Source organism: Cottoperca gobio, chromosome 5 (assembly GCF_900634415.1).
Source record: "Cottoperca gobio chromosome 5, fCotGob3.1, whole genome shotgun sequence".
In the NCBI taxonomy this organism is placed as follows: Eukaryota; Metazoa; Chordata; class Actinopteri; order Perciformes; family Bovichtidae; genus Cottoperca; species Cottoperca gobio.
In genome coordinates this window covers 6,815,445-6,836,210 of record NC_041359.1, presented here as the reverse complement: position 1 = coordinate 6,836,210, position 20,766 = coordinate 6,815,445, and the positions used below count along the sequence as shown (strand labels likewise).

General features: G+C 44.2%; 2 protein-coding genes across 3 annotated transcripts; one reads left to right on the top strand and one right to left on the bottom strand.

The window, feature by feature from the left end:
- Positions 1–693: 693 nt before the first annotated feature.
- Positions 694–12,553, bottom strand: zhx3a (zinc fingers and homeoboxes 3a). Of its 2 annotated transcripts, none has more exons than XM_029431185.1 (3): positions 12,454–12,553; positions 1,706–4,550; positions 694–1,191 (listed from the first exon to the last, which is right to left on the bottom strand). In XM_029431185.1, exons 2-3 carry the CDS (start codon positions 4,351–4,353, stop codon positions 1,158–1,160), a joined length of 2,682 nt encoding a protein of 893 aa, XP_029287045.1. In that variant the 5' UTR covers positions 4,354–4,550; positions 12,454–12,553; the 3' UTR covers positions 694–1,157. The 2 variants fall into 2 exon arrangements, with proteins under 2 accessions (XP_029287045.1, XP_029287044.1); XM_029431184.1 differs by having other exon boundaries at positions 12,261–12,549.
- A 1,269-nt stretch (positions 12,554–13,822) lies between these two features.
- On the top strand, positions 13,823–20,242 carry fam83d (family with sequence similarity 83 member D). Its single transcript, XM_029431188.1, has 4 exons — positions 13,823–15,106; positions 16,843–17,010; positions 17,165–17,289; positions 18,689–20,242. Exons 1-4 carry the CDS (start codon positions 14,618–14,620, stop codon positions 19,566–19,568), a joined length of 1,662 nt encoding a protein of 553 aa, XP_029287048.1. The 5' UTR covers positions 13,823–14,617; the 3' UTR covers positions 19,569–20,242.
- Positions 20,243–20,766: the final 524 nt, after the last annotated feature.

The window sequence follows — 20,766 nt, the reverse complement described above, 5'->3', positions numbered from 1 at the left end:
ATATCTCACTCTGTCAGTGTCTAGGGATCAAATTGATAATTTTGCTTTAAACAACATTTTGCCAGTAACAATATTTGATACAATTACAGCTTAAAGTTAAACATCTCCAAGTGTACAGAAAGCAGCACAAGATTTTTTTTTCACATATATAGACGAACAGTGACCATCGATGCTTGGCATGTTTTTTGTCTTTTTCTTTTCTTTTTTTTTCAGTAGCTGGAAAGCAAGTAGATGGACAGACAGGTCATATAAACACATGGACAGAGCTGAGTAAGGCAACGTTAGCGTGGCAGGCTTCTCTGTTCAGTTTGCAGGGCAGTGTGGTGTATTGATCTCGACGGAGCTGTCAATACCTTTGCTGTGGGGCAGTGTGATTTTTAGCATTGCTGTCTTCATTAGTGCATTGTATATAGTCTTTTGCGTGTAGCTGAACTGCAAAGTGATCACCAACATTTATACAGATCTAAATAAACCATGTTTGATTGCATCTGGACTTACAGTGACTATAGAAGAGTAAATAGAATTGAAAAACGGAAAAAGTAAAATTCAAGGCAGTGCTGAAGTACTGGTTGCTAAAAAAGTAAAAAATATCACAAAGCCAACAATAACATTTCCATGACAGGTCTTTTTGTTTGTCCAGTCAGTACAAACTTTCTTTAGTGCAGTTTCAATCATATATATATATATATATATATTTATATATATATATATATATATATATATATATATATATATATTTCTCCCTCTGACCCAAAAGCAATATCTCACGGCCCTATCCTATCCTCGCTCATTCAAGTCAGTTTTCCAGTCAGTGTGCGTCTTTTCTCTTTCTTTTCTTTGATCCCTCGTACTGACCTCATTGTGCACCCTCCCTACACAACCACAAAGAAGCATGAAAGGCTTAAACATCACAGGACTCAAAGGTGAGAAGTTCTTTCTTTTGACGATGGCAGGAAGTGATGGCAGATGGAAGAGGAGGTGGAGGAGAAGGAGAAGGAGGAGGGGTGGGGGGTATTCACAGTTACAGTCAGAGTCCAACGGTCCAGCTACAATCACATCTGCTGTCATTATGAACACTCTTCTTAGACCTCGGCCAGGGGAATGAGCCAGCCTTTAAACCACATGTTCCTCTGGCGAGGTCGGTCGGGCCTGCTTCATCACACCTCCAGCAGCTCCATCCTCAGGCAATCCCTGTCAGCAACACACACAAACATGCACAAATCATGAAGACGTGATTGTAAAGTTCCCGTTGTACAAGTGAGGTACCTCTTGACGAGGGAGCATTGTAAAAAGATGCCTGTGTACGGGTTAACTTGCCTCTTGGAAATCCATCTCACCAAAGACAATTGTCATGATTTATTCACACATATTAGCATGTGCTCTCAATCTATAATTCAGTGGCCCAGACTCCTACTTATCTAAAAATAGCTTCTTAAACACAGACCTTTGATTGCTTGAAGAAGCTACTCAGCATGAGTACCTGTACACTTCTTCTCCTGCCTCCTTTTTACTGTACATCACGCAACCACGAATACAAACAACAAGCTGTCATGCTTTCATCACTCCATCTGGCTTACACTGTTTTTGTTTTCCTTGATTGATATATAGCGCTAAGCTTGTAAGTTATCACAAGGCACTGTGAACGAGAATCTTACTTTCAGAGCTTTTATCACACTTTGTAATTTCAGTGTTATGACTGACGTACCTGGCCTGATTGGTGTCAGTCTGTTGATCAATGAGTGACTGACTGGCCACCGGCTGCTGGTGGTCCTCAGCTCTCTCTGACCAGGGATCCTGCTGGACTCCAGGCTGCGCTGACTCCTCAGCTCGGCCTCGCTCGACTCTCCCCTCGGACCCCATCAGACCCAGCAGCGGTGAGTATGAATCCTGCCACACAACCCGCTGCCCTGAGTTCAGTCCTGCTTCTCCTTCAAGGTGCTTGTTTACGTCTTGCTCAACAAGTTTCTTGGTTGCTGGAGAGTCCTTCGGTGACCCGGCTTCGGCGTCTCTGTAGCTCCGCACTTCCTCTGTTACTGCCGGCGGTCGTTGATAGGTTTCCAGCCACTTCAGCTGCCCATTCTTGTGGCTGTACCGGCTGTCGCTGAACCAGCGCACCACCTCTGACTTGGGGAGGCCCGTCTGCACGCTCAAGTCCTCGTACTGCTGACTGTTGGGCCAGCGGGTGTTGGAGAAAACTTGTCGGAGGGTGTGCAGCTGCTGGGGCGTCTTGTTGGCCCAGGGTGGGGAGAAAGACGGCACCTCAGCTATCTCAGACTTATGATCGTTATGAACAATCTCAGATGTAGTATCTGGTTCGTTCATCTTCAGCCTCTTGAAGTTGATCTTGATGGGGTCAATCTTCAGCTCTGGGCAGCTTCTGTTGCCAGCAAAAGGGTCCTCCTCATTGATGAGTTGCTGTAGGATCGACATGCCTTTTATGGGAAAGTCCTTGTTGCATTTACCCTCGTCTAAAATAGATGAGCTACTTTTTGTAATGACAGTGGTGCTGGTGCTTTCAGTTGGGGATTTGCTGGCGTGGTTAAGATTAGGGACACTGTCTTTACAGGTAGTACTGGGGTATTCATTGCTAATACTGCTGTCAAGCTTGGCGGCGTGGGCCTGCTCTTGTGGACTGATGATGCCGCTGTTGTGATTGTTACAGGTGATGTTGGATTTGCTGGTGTTGTCGATGATCACTTGACTCTTGGTGCTGTTTGAACCTTCCAATTCGATTGACGAACTGTTACTTTGGACGTTTGCTTTGCTATTGGAGTCAGCAACACGGTGCTCATCATTATTGCCAATGTTGGTATAACAAGTGGCGACGCTGTTGATTAGGCTGCTGTTATTCGCCAGTTTCCTGTTGACAGTCTCACCACCATTACTACTGCTGGAATAGCTGCTGATGCTGCTGCTACTACTGCAACTACTGCTGCTACTGCTGCTTCGACTGCTGCTGGTGCTACTGACACAACCGCTGTTGCCAGCCATATCCAGGCTGAGGCCATTGCTCTTGTGTGGCTCCACAGTAGGTTGAATATTCTTGGTCAGTACTTGTGGTGTTCTGACTACGGATGGAAACTTTGGCGGGACAATTGGAGTAGAATACGAGACCCTAGTCACATTGGGGTTGGTTGACATGCTTGCCTGTGTGGCCGTGACTCCGACAGGCCTGGTTTTCATACTGCCATAGGGAACTTTGGCCATCTGACAGTTTGGTCCTTTTGAGCCTCCGTGGACAGTGTGGTGGGTTACAATGTGATTAACTTGCCGTTGTGCAGCAGGTTGCTTTTGAGGTGCTCCTCCCTGGAACACTGTGTTGAACATCTTTCTCCTGGCCTCATCGATCTCTTCGGGAGACCAGCTTATGCCCTGCTTGAGCCTTTGGGCAGTAAACCACAGTTTGATCTGCTCCTCTGGGAACTCTGAGACCACTGTAAGGTAGCAGAGCTCGGCTTTGGTCGGGTATGGGAATTTGCCAAAGGATGTCTTGAGAAAGCTGCTGGTGTCCATGGCGGCATCGTAAGTGGGGATGCTGCTGAGGGGGATCATCACCTTTGGAAGGTCTTTATTGGAACCAGAGGAGGGAGGGGAGTAAAGGGAGGGAGTGTGCTGGTGAAAGACTGGGTTGGACACTGTCGTCTTCATCACGTGAGTGACAGTTGTCATCGGCATAGCTGGGGCGCCAGAAAGACTGAGAGCCCCGTTTTGGAGTTCAGGCACATTTGTCAGCATACTGGGGTCTACATCCTTTCCAGTGTCTATCCTCCGTACCTCCACGGTGTGAGAAACCACAATCTTTTTGTGCTCCCCCTTGGCTTTCATCATCTTTGCAATTGGTGTTTTGGTTAGGGAGATCCCAGATTCTCTGTAGTCTTCTCCGCTGTCTGTGAAGAGGCTCTGCTGCACTGTTGTTACTCCATCCCTCTTGTTGACAGTCAGGGAGGCAGTGACCAAGCCCTCCATTATCTTAGGGTGGGCGGTAGCATTATGGAGAGCCAGAGCCTCAAAGCGGACGACTGACACCCCACAGTTCAGGCAGTAGAAAGTGGGCTGTGCCCTGAAGTCTAAGTGGCAGTTGTGCATGTGATCCAAAAAGTAGTTTAGATCTCTTGACTCGAAACGGCACTTTGGACAGCTGTATGCACCTCCTTTCTGCATCTCGCTGCCACTTTCGGATTTGGAGGAGCTATGAGAGAAATGGCCAGACTTTTCTCCAGAGATGCTGAGTATGCTGTCTTCTGGAATTGTTGGTAGGAGTTCTGGTAGTGAGCCCAGTATGATTTCCTCACGCACATGTTTGGATTTCGATGGTATCATGCAGGGTACAGTGGATTTCCTCTTGCTGGCCATTGTGCAGCTTTGTGTAGATGGGAGAGTGAGTGTTTGCTTGTCCGGTATGATGAGAACAGAGGGCGGGTGGAGAGTGGAGAGGGTTGAATGGAGTTTAGTGTCATGGACCAGCCACTATGATATCACAGTGTTGTTTCATGCCGTCTGCCACTGCAGGACTCCTGTCACATGGACAAGTTTAACAGCTCCCAGGGAACCTGTGAGGAAAAAGAGACGTGACTCTTTTAGTTCATCTTTAATTTAGTAATCACAGAATAATAAATTGCAGTAGAACATCGCATGGCAAAAGAACATCGTCAAAAAGACAGATTCAAAACCTGTCGTATATGGATAGCGGATTTCTAGTCTATGCTTTGAGAAAATTAGAATCATGAAATATTTATACGTGACAGACAATGGTAACCAGGATGTAGTGGAGACTCAAAGCCCCACACAGGGTAATACGTGTAGGTGGACATACAATGTGATAAGTGTAGCTGGTATTTTATCAGCAATTATAGCACTAAAGTAAAAGAGTCTTATAATTTGAAAAAAAAAAAGCCTTTTGCATTATGCTCATAATCAAAAATGAAGGTTACAATAAAATTCCAGACCGGAAGAGAATCTAGCTCACTAGTATAATATATAATAGTACTAATATATTATTATTTAAATGTTTTAATTACATTCGGCTAATTTCCTAAATACTTAATATTAAAAATACAAAATTAATCTCTATAGAAAATGAATGAAGAATACTTCAGGGCACCACACTCCTTCAATCAATGCAGCCTGTCAGAGTTCTGGTTATTAACTTGGATTTACAGACTCCTGTCTAGCTGTCACTTTTTATGAATTGAGAAAAAAGAGCATGAAAATCAACAGAGACAGAAATGACAGTCTAATTCACTGTTGCCATAGGCTTGGCTCTTCTTATTAGCGATGGCACCAGTCCAAATAAATAATATTTTTTTGCAGCTTCATGATATTAACAAAACATGTAATAAAAATGCTGGTTGGCACCAAGACTAAAGCTAAAGTTAATATCATATTTATAATTGTGATGCGCTATGTTTGAATCAGTGTTTGTGGCTCTTTGTTGCCAGATGCCACCTGCCTCCCTCCTGGAAAGAGTTAATATCAGTAAATAAATATCATCCACGGTCTATCTTGGGGATTTTGCACCTATTGAGTGGGATGCACTTCACCACTACAAATTTATATTGCCGGGTGTATTTAACCTTACCAGCTGCTCCACATTGTCTGGAGCGACCACAAACATGCAAAAATATGCACGCAGGCACGTGTTTGTCTACAAAAAATATTTGGGTAACTTGTTAGTGTGTTTTAAATAATGCAATTTTTTACAGGGAGAATTGGTGTGTCTGTGTGTGTGTGTGTGTGTGTGTCTGTGTGTGTGTGTGTGTGCGTGTGCGTGCAGTCATCCAACAACAGTACAGTTAAGGAACATTCTCATACGGTCTGAGAAGGTAACGTCAAACTCATCTGAAGCCTTTTTACAAACTGCAGGCTCCGACGATTTCATCCTACACGTGTTCAACAAGCAGTATGGCGTTGCATGCATGCATACAGACACAATACACAGATCACTGAGTGCTCAAATCCATTAGCAAACCACATCGACAGGCTTTCCCTTCCTATAGCACTCCAGTCATGAGGATGGATATGGATTGTCTCCGCAGGCTTTTCTTTCTTTTCTGCATTATGAAGTGAAGAACACGCCTCTGTTCTCTCACAAAGCCACAAATATTCAACAACATTTTTTGGACTAGACAATGGATAGGCTCCATCCAAGTATTTCATTAGCGATACAGCTGGTTTTTATTGTCATTTTAACACTAGAAAGTACAATACATGCAATAAAAACGATAAGAAAAAATATCAAAATGGATACTTAGCTCTGCACCCTCTGACCTCTGCATGAACCTTTGACACACACACACAGCCTCCGTTTGTCACTCTTCTTCATTTCTGAGGCTGGAGAAGCACTGATGTGCGACATGTTGCTGAAATTAGTCTCATCCTATCATCCTCTTTCCATATCACCCAAGCTTTACCTTCTCCTGCAAGCTTATCATTCTGGGAAAAAACATCAGCTGCCCACATTCAACCACTATACTGAAATCCAGCATACCTCAACATCTTGTACTGCGTTTTGTTGCCCACAGAGGAAACTATTTCTCATACTTTTTCAACACCTTTTCTTTTGTTACACTGCGAAATGTACTTTCGCAGACTTTCATTTTACTGCATCCACGTGCATGTTCACCACGGCCTGCGGGATGGTAAATAAAAGATGAACCTGTTCCAGAATTAAAACCCTCAAATGACAGTACACACTGATCCCAGACAGGCTGACGTCCTCCTACTTTTTAAAATTTCTACTGACTGCTGCTGCTGCTTTCTGACAGGACAAAAAATAAAAACAAACAAACAACAAAAAAAAACTAGGTCACCAGCATCTTATGCAGTAATCCCGGTTCACTGCATCCAGACACGGGCATGTGCTGTATGTTTTGTCGCCAGAGAGGTCATGATATTCTCTGACGGCACACTCGATTAACCCCTGTTGAGGACACGCCGTTCATTGAGTTTGTTCCACAGAACGAGGGATTTAGAAGGCAGCTTTCACGCAGCAGAGGGACATAGTCATGCACATCAGAAACATCTGCGTGAGAAATGTCACTATGCTATAGAACAGATCAGTGTTGGCTCAGTGTAGCTGTGCTAATTCATTTTGTTTGTGCCACACACAGCGCGCCATATGTGAGGATGTTTCAGAAAATAAAGTGATAACTTTGGGGTGGGCTGGTGTAGAAGTCCCCCACCCACCAGAGGGGACGCCGGTATGTGACGAGATAGAAGCTGGCCTAGTGCAGAAGCTCCCCAGCCCAGAAAAAACACTCCACTTCCTGCATGAGAAAACCCAAGACAAGCCAAAAGTTGAGAAAGGTTACATAAAGAATCAGGTCACCTTTCAAAAGAATGGGCTGCTTTATCTGGCGAGCGAGACGTGCGATCAGACACAAGACAAGGGCTTCCCAGAAAGGGAGCCATTGAATGGTTCTCTCTGAAAAGCCAAGCCTTGTGTTTCAGCGACGAGGTAGACAACGCTCAGATGATCACTGTCCCCAGTGTGTCGTATGTCCTCGCACTGGCACTGGATCCGTGGCACAGGGGGAGGAAACTCTTTTCATCTCCGTGGACCGGGGGAGTCGTATCTGAAGCGAGGGGGGAAGTGACAGACCTCTCAGACGTGCTTTCTGGAACACCCACGCTTAGCGGAGGGGCCTTGTTCGGCGAACTAAAACCACGTCTGCACCATTCAACTTTTCAAAAACAAGCGTTTCAAAACAAATGGGATTAGGCTAGGTTTTAAATTCTGATGGGATTTATACGCTCCACCTCATTTAATAGCAGCTTTAAGATTTACAGGAGGGGCCTCCCTTATGTGCTCTTACACTATCATTTCCATAACAATATTATATTTACATCTCATTAATATTTAATTATATTCTTTATACTTTTACATGGCAAACAGCTGAGTGCGCTGCTTCCATCTTAGCAAAAACCAATTGAAAGAAAGCAGCGTGTATTCTCTTTCATCACCTCATAAACTGCTGCAGTAATTACAATATTACAACAGGAAAAACATGCCTATTCTACGGCGAGCTGTACCAGCAGAAAGGGAGGCGAGGCTGCAAAGTGGTTTACTAAACATTAAAATTTAATTCAAAACAGCCCACTGATTCAGACACTCCCAGATTGTTGGGTCACCTACAGTTGACATTAACAAACCGAGATTGGTGTTTTTGTTGTGCCACCTGTCACATGAATGAGAATGCGGAGGCTGGAGGAGGAAGAAGGACAAAGGAAGACAAAACTCATACATTTGGGAGTGAAGTGAGAGGATGACTGATGGTGATGACAGGCTCTGCTGTTTCAATATTCCTCCCCGCTGACACCTCGTAGGCACACACACTCCTCACACACTCCCTCCTCACCTCCGCAACATTTAGCACCTACACCGTTCTGAAAATATTCCTCTTTGAAATGAATAACTGGCAAGGAGTCTCTTGATGCGACAGACGCAGAAGAGCTAAAAAAACTGACATAAATTCTCAATATTTGTTCTGCGTGTAATTTGCTCTGACAATGATCCGCTGCTGTTTTGAGAGTCTGCTTCAAAAAATCTGCCAAAAAATGACCTGCCGTCCGCTGGGGGTTGGGGCAGAGAGGGGGAACTCCTCACAGATACATCTGAATGATCAAAAAAATCTGTTTAGCGGAAACATTTTCTACCAAAAGTCCATTAAATAGATTAACGTCATGTGAGTGTATCAGCTGGACACCCAAATACAAGCCAGAGACCGAGAGCAATTACTGTCTTGCACAGAGACGAGATTGGGAACAATGGCGCCTCATTTATAAGGGGAAACGTGATCTAGCGCTGGGAGCCTTTAGACGGCTGACTGTTGAATTGTGATTGTTCTGTTTCCTGCGTGGTATGGGTGTCTTCTGTGTCCATCATGACGCCATGGTGGACTAATGTGAGCTTTTTTATTGACAGGTTTCAGTTTGGGGACATCTTTATGTGTGAATGGCACTGTACGCTTGCCAGCATGAATAAGTGTCTCTGGTGTTACGTGTGCTGAAAAACAATTCAGACTCATCAGGCTCCTTAGCACGGTGCTTGTACAGCACACACACACACAAGTCCACGCCGTCTTCCCCGCCTGTCCAGCTGAAGACATGCCGTGGCTTCAGTGTGTAGTCTCCGTCTCCCCCGCGGACTCTCCTTTTTTTCTACATGGGTGTGTTTGTGTGCTTATTAGAATCTCAATATCTGAGATGCAGGTGTTTTCAGCCATTTCTCATCTTCTCCTCCTCACACACACTCCCCCCCTTACCTCCATGACTGCAGCCCCGTCCACTGGGAGACCGGTCGGTGGTGCCACTCATGTGTTAACATCGCCATGGCAACCCCTCTCTTCCCCTTGCCCACCACACACACACACACACACACACACACACACACACACACACACACACACAGCAGAGTCACTCGCCCACAACTACCAACCTCAAGACACACAGACATATACACTGAATTCCCTGGACTGCATCCGGTGCAAGACAAACTTAATCCACATGCTCTGCCAAGCCATCTTTGAAAAGTCCATTCATGGGTCAAGTCTCTTTCAGACAACTTTGGGTGAGGTCCGCAACAACAACTTTTTAAATTCTTAATCAGCTCCGCCATTGTCATGTTCTCATGTTCTCATGTCACGCTGCACATGACCTCGTGTCACTGTTTGTGTCTCGCTGTATTGGCGCAGAGGCCTGGAGGCTGAGGCTACACTACATGCACTCGGCCTGTCTGAGCATCGTTGTTGCATGGTCCTGTTTTGTGTTAGGGTGAACGCTCACTGTTGAAATCTTACATTGTTATATCTGTGGCCCAGATGAATGACGGACAAATAAACCATGGTGCGCAGAGAAAGAAAGAAAAAATCTGAGTCATGCATCCTTTTAAATCACTTTTGATGAATAACTTCTTCAGTTCTGTAGCCAAGACTACAGGCATTCATTTAGCAACTTAAGAAGAAAAGGAAGAAAGATGGCGGCGTACAGCACATTGTACTGTCCATCCTAAAATGGCTGACATCACAGCCTCCTATAACTGCCAAAGCCTGGCAAATGCCAACTCCTGCTGACCAAACCTTTCTTGCATGGGACAGAGAAAGTGGCAGGGGCTCTTTTCTCCACTAGCCCCAAGGTTTCCCCCCCTCTCTCAGTGCTCGAGCGTTTCTTTTGCTTGGAACTGTGCAAACATGCTGTTTTAGTGAGGCTTTGAGCGGTCTGGGCTTCGATACGGCATTGGTCCGGTGACAAAAGCAATACCAAAAAGGATGAAAGACCCAAATAAAAGTGAACCTGTATAGAACGTCGTCCTTTCTGGTGGGGAAAAATAGGACTCGGCATTATGGTTCGGATGATTTTTTGTGAGGATCACGAGGTATGCCGCTATCACGAATGCTTATTTGTATAAAAAAACAAAAAGGTTTGGAAAATAGATCTGGTTGGCATTAGATTACATTTTCTTCTCTGAACTTAAGGAATGTTATACACTCCATGTCAACTAAATCTGCAAATCATGACCATATGACCTTCCTCGGTATTCTCTGGCAAGGGGATTCATTTTGAGCTGTGGGAGGCACACAAAAACATAACATCCACAGTGTTGTTAGAAGTAAGAACACCAAATCCTGAAATGTGCAGTGTTCCAGGTGTACGAGGGGCGGCATGAAACGCTGTTCTTGCTGAGGAGAGTAGTGGGCAGTCTTGGCCCACTACATTGTCTCTGTGTATACAAACACTGCGCTGTGGCCATAACGAAAACTGTGAGCTGTGCCTAATTGCAGGGAGAGAGGGATGAAAGGCAATATGCCTGGCCTCATTAGAGCAGTTCCGAGAAGGGAGATGTAAGACTGTTCCCAGGGATCCACAAAGGGATTTGACATTTCCCCAGTGTCCTGCTGGAGTGAAATCCTCCACACACACTGAACTCACCGGGCCAAGCTGAACCCGATCTGCCTGGATCCGCACAGCAAGAGCTCATTTACCTTTGTTTCACACACGTCTGAAAATGCACAAATGTCCACTGGACTCTAACTCCACACTTTGAATTCACTCCCCACAGTCCAAACACCTACTCTCTCAGGAAAACCTCCGAAATGTTGCGCAGTCATTTCCATGACCTACATTATATGTAACAAGCTTACATGGTTAAATAATTAAAATACATTCCAAAAAATGCCAATGATTCATGCCCATCTAGCTGGCTGCTTGAATAATTTGGGGTTGTTTCTCGTGTTATGGACAGCGGACTCACACATGATCCACAGAGGCAACATTAGTCAGCACAGAGGTCCCTCCGCTGAAGCCAGAGGGAGACACATGGCATTCAAAGCTGCCTCAATATTATGTACGGATATAAAATGTGAACATACAGGAGCTGATATTTTTTAATGCAATGCCTCACTGATAATGCCCGGTTTACAAAATATCTCCTGAAACGAACAGCTCTTCTTACTGTACTGTTTCAGTGTGCGTGTGTGCGTGCATGTGTGTGTGTGTGTGTGTGAGAGAGAGAGAGAGAGAGAGAGAGAGAGAGAGAGAGAGAGAGAGAGAGAGAGAGAGAGAGAGAGAGAGAGAGAGAGCAGGGCAGCAGCACATGTTGGCAGGAGGAAGAGGAGGAAATGAAAGAAAAAGAGTGCATAGAGATACAGGCCTACCTTTTCTGCTCAGGCAAGTGGAAGAAATGTGTAGAGTGAGAGCGATCAATAGATGGACATTGATACTTGGCGAGCAGTTTGGAACATCTATGGACTCGGAGACTTCTTATATCAGTCGATTCGCCCGCTATAGAACTATGTTTAGAAGTCTTTCACAACTAAAAAAGCTCTCACACGCACAGCACAGTGGGGGAAATACAGCGCGTTGTGCAATAAAATAAGCAGATACGCCACATTGTATAGCGCGAGAAGGAGCGCACATTCAGCCAGACGGAGGATCCGTTGTTGTAACTATAACAAACTGACGAGTTAACCCGTTTCACTCCATTCACAAGGCTGTGGGGCAACACACTGCCTCGGAGCCGACTTGCCAAAAGCGATCTGGCTCTCTATATAACCTTATGAATATTCCCAAAAAATCCTCCACCCCCCTCCTCCACCTACTGTCGCCATTTTATACATTGGCGACTTCATATAAACTGCCTTGACTACAGCACCAGATGAAAATTCAATATTCAATAGCGAGGTTTAATTTCAGTAAACAACTTTGGAGATCGCGCCCTCGCCAATAAAGAGAGGTATTTTTTGGAAGAGTAGATGTGTCCTTACCTCAACAGTCGGTGGGAAAAAATGGAATCCGACATGAATATATAAATGAATAATATTGGATTAGCTCCGATCGTTGCGTTTGGAGAAGAAGAGGAGGCGAGCAGGGGGTGGGAGCTCTCCTCAAGTGAACCCGGTGAACTGGCGTGAACCCGTCAGTGACCACGGCAAGGTACATTACATTACATTACATTACCTTTCCACCACTCAGCTCACACTGTATGGAGACGGCAAAACAACTATGGTCGGCGGTGCAGGACGAGGCAGCTCCAAAAAATGATAGCGAGTGTATTTCCTATGGACACGTGATTCAGAGCGTCATCCAAAATCCAAAAGCCCTTTCATCTAAAATTTTGGAGAGGGGCGGGGATGAGATGGGGATGTGTGTGCGCGCGTGTGTGTAGAAGGGGAGGAGAGGGGTGGGGGGTGGTACGTATACTGAGCCCAGTGCACATTTGGCTATGTCGTTATAGGAGTAAGGCAGAGCTCTAACAGATTGGGTTATACATAGCTACAATGGCGCCGCAGAGCAGGCTGAACAGATGCATTGTATTGTGTAAATTTGGGATTTGACAGTAGTTCCGTGATCTGTCGTTCCAGTTTTGCTCATCACCAAAACGGTTCTCTTAATTAATTAGGTCACATGTTTTTTTTCAATAGATGCCTGCTGTTTTGAGGAAAAAAACTCCTGATGGGCTACCATGAATATTAATCGTTGTGGGAATTGCCATTTAAAGCACAGGCCTATTAGCCCACCGGCCTAAAATAGACTTTTACGCACACGCGTAAAACTGGTAGATTACGCAGATGCACAGTATATGCAGCCTAGTTGTTTATATCAACTTTCATAGATAAACATAAGAAGATATTTTTACTCTAGTAAAACTATCAATGTTAGTTGTGCCTTGTGCAGAATTAGGACTACACGGCTGTGACCCTCATGACCTTGTTGGCCTTCGGTGCGTAAAAGCGCCCTAAGAAAAGCTCAGAGGCCCAAAACATGTTTAGAATGAGGGTCTAAGAAAACATTTAATTACAGGAGAACTATGGTAATTATGTTTTTAAGGGATATTAAGAAAACATATCAACAAGTCATGTCAACAATAGAAGTGGAATATAGTAGTAATAGTACATAAACATTATTAAATATGATACTGTCACTATATATGGATGTATTCTATGTCTACTTAGACATATTATAGTAATATAATGGATTCATACATTTTTACACCAGATTTCCTGTATGTGTAACAGGTAGAGCATATGCAACATAATAACAACATCCTCAATGTTTTATGTAAAGTTTGGACATACAGGGCTACTACAGGCCTCCATTATTAAGGAAACATGGATTTGCTCTTCACTCCCAGTTTGTCCTGACAGGGTTCAGACGTTGCCTGTAGCTGTGTACAGTCAGGATATACAAAGATGATCTATTATGAAGATGAATCACTCAATGGTAAAACAAAAAACCTTCTGTCCGTGGTTCCGGTCTGCAGAGTGAGACGTGTAGTATGCTTGAGCTGGTACTTGTAGGACTAAAATAAATGTGGCTCAAATATGACCAAATGTAATCTTGTGGCAGCAGTATATTTGGTGCACATATATGCTGGTACTGTATTAACGCACACTTTTTCAGTGACCTTGGCGTAGCAGAATGTTCTCATGAAAACCTTAACAAGTCTATATAAATGTAGGGACTTGTAGAGTGCTGCCTCTCTTCACAGAAACCAAGTTCACAACCTTTGAGTTTGCTTTTAAATACATGATTTCCTTTTCTTTTTTTATAAATACACAAATATTTAATGAGCATTGTTGGAGGGAGCCTCCAAGGTTTTCATTGGCAACGACTGCTTTGCTGTAATTGTTCTGCATTTGATAATAAAGAACTTTAATCTTCCCTGTGATAGAAGACAGCCAAGTGAAATTACTTTATATTTACTCCTCTAAAGTGCAACAGATGCCCTTGTGTTTAAAACATTTTTGTGTTAGTTTTTACTGTGAATCGAGGACAGTGGTCTGAAGGAATCACAACCTCCATGGTACCAGGGAAAAGCGTCAGAGTGAGGCCTCTCTGCTGCTCCTTGCTCTCTGCGGTGTAACCGGATTAGGGCAGAGCAGAGGGATGTACAGGAGGCTTGTTTGCCTCCAAACGAGCCAATGAGACCGGATTGACATTAGACTGACAGTCCGCCTCAGCGAGCCCGGAGACGCCATTCTGGTCTGACGACTGCTCGACAGCCAATACGATCAGGAACGGAGGGAAAAAGCAAAATACGAATCTCGCTTCCTGTAGGTCAAAAACGTTACCTGTCACCTGCGGTACGGTGGAGTCTGTTCGAGGAGAAAGGGGAACAACAATGGCTCTGTCGCAGTGTCTGGACGACTCACCTCTGAGGTTAGGTCCCAAACCCACCGGGGTCGACGACCTGAGACTGCAGGAGCTGTACAACGAGAGGCACCGACTGGCGCTGGAGGAGCTGCTGTCGGGAGGGCTCGACAACTTTCTGGAGTTCCTCAGGAAAGAGAGGATCCCAAACTTTCTGTCGGATGACGAGGTGCAGCGGATCCGCAGCGCCGCCGTGCCCCCGCCGCGGTGTGTGTCTTTCCACGGGGAGGAGCACGCACTGGAGCAGTCGCTCAGCAGCTCCCTGGACTGCTCCTCCGTCACGTATTTCCCCGAGGTGTCGGACGTGGAGCCGCCGCAGCTGGAGCTGGGCTGGCCCGGCTTCACTGCAGGCTCCTACCGGGGAGTCACACGGGCCGTGGCGCACTTCCAGCCCAGCTACGGGGAGTGCATCTATAGCTGCAAGGAGGCTGCGAGGCGTATGATTAAAAGTGCCAGAGAGGTATGCACACATAAGTACTTAAAGCTCAGGTGCATATTGTTTACATATATATATATATATATATATATTTATTGTGTATTTTCTACTCCCCCATTGTTTCACATCATATTTATATAGTTCCTATAGTATTTATTAGGCCTAAAAGTTAAAAACAGTGATGACAGCATGGTCTTGTGTGGCATCATCCTAAAAAATGATTTTCTTTCTTTCTGGCTGTTACTCAAATTCAAATATCAAATGGCCCCCCTGTCACAAAACGAGTGAGTGTTCATTTATTAAAACATTTTTGGAGGGAAAACTCAAGTTCTAAATCTTCTTTGTATTATCCTTAAAAACAAGCCAGATGGTCCCCACGGAATTCCCTTGAACATTTGGAAGGTTTTTGAAGTCTTGATCAGAAGGAAAGCAGTGACCAAAAGGATCAAACTAACAAAAAGCCAGAGCATGAATATTCATGCTGACGGAGCTGACGGAGCTGACGGAGCTGACAGTCCAGCCTCTGTGTTTTCAAAAGAAACATTCCAGCATGAAGGGAGCGTGCGGCTGCAGCAGCGCCCCGGGCCTGTGGAGGGTCTGCCAGCCAGATGTGCCTCGACTTGCTGTGCTCCCTTCTATCAAAGTTTACATTCCCTCTTCATTAAGAGAGGTTTAAACGCTGGATTTCCTCTCTGGTTTACAGCTAAAAGGTGGTGGTGTATATACAGTGTGCTGGCAAACAGTTTAAACTAGGACTGCAACTAACGATTATTTGCATGGTCGATTAATAGACCAATTATATTCTTGACTAATTGATTAGTTGTTTGGTCTATAAAAAGTCAGAAAATGGTAAAAAATGATGATCAGTGTTTCCCAAAGCCCAAGATAACGTCTTGTTTTGTCCACAACTCAAATATATTCAGTTCACTGTCAGAGTAGAGAAGAAACCAGACATGATTACCCATTTAAGAAGCTTAAAAGCTGGAATCAAACAGTTTTTTTTTCTTAAAAAGGACTCAAACCGATTAATTGATTATCATAAGAATTGGCAATTCATTCAGTAGTTGACAACTTATCGATTAATCTTTGCAGCTCTAGTTGAAACCGTGAACCATGAAATATTCTCATCCAAGTTTAACCGTTAGGTCGTCTGTCCCTTTGTAATGTTAGACGCTGCATATAGTCTTCATTGTACACTGAGGTCGTTGACCGTGCGTCTGTATCAGCTCACAGGAACATCCTGGTCTTGTATTTCACATAAATTGTTTTTACACATGTCCCTAAAAATAAGCACCCACTAGCTATCATCCAAACAAGGTGGGGAACTCCTGACAAAGCTTGTGGATAACACCAGTTTAAAGCAATAACTCTGAGCTATGTAAACATCCGTGTCTAATCCTCCACACAACCTTTACCACGGCGTGTGAAATTCCATTCTTCCTCGCAAAAAAAGAGAAATCGCAGAGCAAAACCTGAAACCTCTTGAAAATGGAGGCGAGCCCAACAGTGCACCTGCTCGTCTCCTGTATGAAAGTAACTTGTTTGCTGTCCAAGTATTACCTCCGATCACCGTGGTAACAGACCACAGTCAATAGAAAGCGCATCAGCACACATTACGTTGAGTCCGACAGAGATTTACAGCTCTGTTTGAATAAGGCCTTGATCATTTGACAATAATAAAAACACAATCACGTGCTGGGAGCACTGCTGCAGCCCTAAAAGGAATTCTATTATGTTACCTCTGTAATTTTCCACTGCAGGTGATTGCAATAGTTACAGACTCCCTGACAGACCTGGATATCTTTAAGGATCTTCAGGAGGCAAGCTCCCAACGCAAAGTGCCCGTCTACATCCTGATAGACCAATCACATGCTCCCGCTTTCCTCAAGATGTGCAGAAACGCCGGCGTTCGCCTGGATGACCTGCGGGTATGTAGTTGGTTCAGTAAAGCTGGGTGTGGCTCCATGTGCACAATAAGAACATCAGATGGAATCAAATTAAAATATGTCCTTTTAATATTTGTATGACTGGGTGGGTCTGCACTCATCTCTCCTGTTCTTTCTCTCTTTTTAATCCTTTCAGCAAATGAGAGTGCGAACCATAACTGGTACAACTTATTACATGAGATCAGGGGCGAGGATCACTGGGGAAGTTCACGAGAGGTTCATGCTGATTGATGGAAACCGAGTAGCTACAGGTTCCTACAGGTAACAGCTTGCTAAGTATTTTATCTAAAGTCAAATGCTTTAGCTGCCTATTATGTAGCATGGAGATGCCTTAACCCCCCGATTTACTAGACTGTAAAGCAATACGATTTTCTGTAACACTTTCTATGTGTATAATGTATTTTAATAATAATTATAATGCGTTATGGCACTGTATAATTAGCACTCAGAGTATAAAGAGTTTTGGACTGACAAATCTAGACATTTAAAGACATCACATTGGACTTTATAAAACTAAGATGGACATTCTTCACTATTTCCTGACACTTTATAGACCAAGCCATGAATCGCTTAATCTAGAAAATATTTGATTAATCAAAAATGAAAACAATTGTGAGTTGCAGCCCTAATTCAGAATGCCTCATTACAGTAACCATAACACATCATAAAGCATGTTATAATGACCTATAAGTATAATAAAACTTCATAATTGCTGGTCACTCCCTGACATTTTCAAGGATCATAGTTGTAAAACATTCGAATCTTTTTATAATGCTTTATCCAGTAACTATCCTGAGGTAAATGCAGATTTATAAAACGGACATGTCAAATCAAGCAATCTGATTGGTTCTTAGCCGTGGTATAATGAGCATATATCACGGGTAGAATTGTAGTTACTTTTCACAACAAGTCAGTATCCCTCCGCGTCTGAGAAAAAGCTACAGCTGTTACAGCTGTTAAATTCGGTCCGTTAAGAAACAAACTTACAAAGCTTTACTCTGGAGGAGTGGATTGATCAGTGCGGAGAAGTCTCCAGAGAAGAAAAACCCTAAAAGACGACATGCAGAGCTACGTGAAGAGCAGCTGTTAGTGTTGTTGCATAGCAACCACCTCACACTATGTTTTGTGCAGAAGGCAACGGAGGGACTATTTTATTTTGAACATCATTATTTAATAATAAAAACTATTTAAATTGAAGTGTGTATTTTTTTTTTATATTGGCACACTTGGTAACCGTTTTATAAAAGCAATAGCTCACTTCAGACCGTCGGGCCGAACCACGGCCCTTGATATAATGAGCATATACCACGGCCTGTCGTGAGCTATTGCTTAAATAATACATTACAAGCAGGATTTTATAAGTAGTTATTTCTGACATTTCATTGTAATATCTCAAAATAATTGGTAAATTTACCAAAAGCATAACAATTGCCAGTAAAATTGGTCTTAAGTTTTATTCTGACTGGCATTTCAAAAAGTCTTGAATCTAACTTGCCTTACTTCAGCTGTAGGAACCCTTTTTATAATTCATCATAATTGTGTTAATATGTTGCATTATAGTCATGGGCCTCATATAAAGTGTTATACATTTCTCTAGCTGAGTTTGGATCATTTGTTTGTAGCCGCTGCATACATGTTGCTAAATGCCATTCATGTGTAGGTACAACTGGACCGATGGCAAACTAAACAGCAGCAACCTCATCGAGCTTTCAGGCCAGATAACAGAGAAATTTGACGAGGAGTTCCGCATCCTCTATGCCCAGTCTCTACCTATAAACACTCGAGGACCTCCAAGTGTCCGAAACAGCGGCATCTACGAGCATCTCCTCATCAAAAACTTGAAGACCTCCTCCCCTCACCTGGCCAGAGAGAGGCCAGTGGAGCTGGCGTGTCTGACCAGCACACCGAGCCGCAAACCCTTGAACTTATCTATCCAGCCCCCGTGTGAACACTCGACTCCAGATCGTCATCAAACCAACCCAGTGTTCAACTCCTCCACGATGGGTGAGGACTGGACGGAGCGGCAGCACATGCAGGAAGAGATCCTGGCTGGAAGCTCCGCTCTGCCTTCCCCTGCAGATGAGCTCGCAGAAAAAGAGCCAGCGACCCCCAGCACCGTCTCCTGCCACGCCTCCACTCAGACCAGCCTGTCGGTGACGGACAGCGACACCCAGACTGACCTCCAGCTCACACAACACCCCAACTTTATCACACCAGCGAGTCCAGGGCCAAACCAGGCCACCTCTCCCAGGCAGAGCTCGCCCACCCAGGCAGCTCCAGACAGCTCCTTAAAGCACTGCTTCCACAAGCTGACGGAAGAGCGCCAGAACCACTACTCCACCATCCGCTCTAAACTGGAGCACATGGTGACCGCCCTGTCCCAGAGGCGAGAGCTAACAGACGTCACCAACTTGACTCAGGAACCTGGCGCTCACAGCAGGCAGAGGGTACACAAAGACTGTGAGCAGGAATCAAACCTAAGACTGCTTGTTGAAAGTACGGGCATGGGCACATGGCCAAGAGCCAGATGTGTCCACTAGTTTGTCCTCTGGGATTTTCAGAAATGGAGGGAGGTGGAGGAAGAGCTATGTCAAGGTTTCTTCAGGATCCTCTGTTTCAAATAAATGGTTTTAGCTTATGCAATAGCTTTCTTTTCTATTTGTCTTCTTCTTTTTTAAGTTATATTTTTGGGCTTTTCATGCCTTTCTGATAGTAAGAAGAGCAGATTGAGAAAGGGGGGAGAGAGAGAGAGAGAAGGGGAACGACATACAGCAAATGGCCACAGGTCGGACCCGAACCAGTGGGCGCTGTGGCAAGGACTCAGCCTTTATATATGGGGCGCCTGTGCTACCGGGACGCCCCTTCAATTTGTCTTCTTGTCTGCAGTGCCCACTTTTGTCTTTTTCATTCCGCGTCCTGTTCATGTCTAAGCCATTTTTCGCGCAATGGTAACGCAGAATTGTAATTGATTATTTTAACCAAATATGCGGTGCTGTGATAATCTTTTGACCGTGTTAGTTTAATGAAAGGCATTTGCATAGTCTGCTAACACTGGATAATGTCTGCTGTAGTATGAGTGAAAAGTACTGTTTTGGTTATTTAATCACATTTGGCTGCTGTAACTGCATTTGAACAACATTCCTGGGAGCTGCTGGCTCTCACTGCGCTTTGCTAATAAACAAAATAGTATTTTGCTAAATAAGTGTGTTATTTGTCTTTTCTAACACTTCCTACATATCCACCCTCTGTGTTCACTTCAGTTGAAATTGCAATAAAATCCTGAAGAATGTCTTTTAAATTCGAGGATACACAAGGAAGCAAAGTCACTGAGCACCTGCGCTTCATGCACTGCAGGGCCTTCATACGATTAGTTGAGAGACGGCATCTGTGATACTGGCACCTCTGCTGATTACGTAGCCAATCGCAGTTCCCGTCCAGGCTGGATTTGGAGTAGATTCTCTGTCACAGATTACAAACAGAGATTAGGATGAATGTTAGATAAACTTTAAACACTAAAATTGGATTTGACAAACACTGATTCCTTGCTGTTCTATTATGTTCTTTTATTATACAATGTTCCACATATTCTTGTCAATGCCATTATAAAATTAAAAAAACGGATTTCAGATGGATATACGGCTGATCTTTATGCAGCAGTGGGTTAGCATTTGTGCAAACCTTCACATTATCAATAATCTACTTAGTTATTCTGAATCATGGTTCTACATGTGCACCATG

Coding starts and splice junctions, on each gene's coding strand:
- fam83d (XM_029431188.1), top strand. CDS start 14,618: ATGGCTCTGTCGCAGTGTCTGGACGACTCACCTCTGAGGTTAGGTCCC. Junction 15,107..16,842: donor TGATTAAAAGTGCCAGAGAG/GTATGCACACAT, acceptor TTTCCACTGCAG/GTGATTGCAATAGTTACAGA. Junction 17,290..18,688: donor GTAGCTACAGGTTCCTACAG/GTAACAGCTTGC, acceptor ATTCATGTGTAG/GTACAACTGGACCGATGGCA.
- zhx3a (XM_029431185.1), bottom strand. CDS start 4,353: ATGGCCAGCAAGAGGAAATCCACTGTACCCTGCATGATACCATCGAAA. Junction 1,192..1,705: donor ACTGACACCAATCAGGCCAG/GTACGTCAGTCA, acceptor TGTTGCTGACAG/GGATTGCCTGAGGATGGAGC.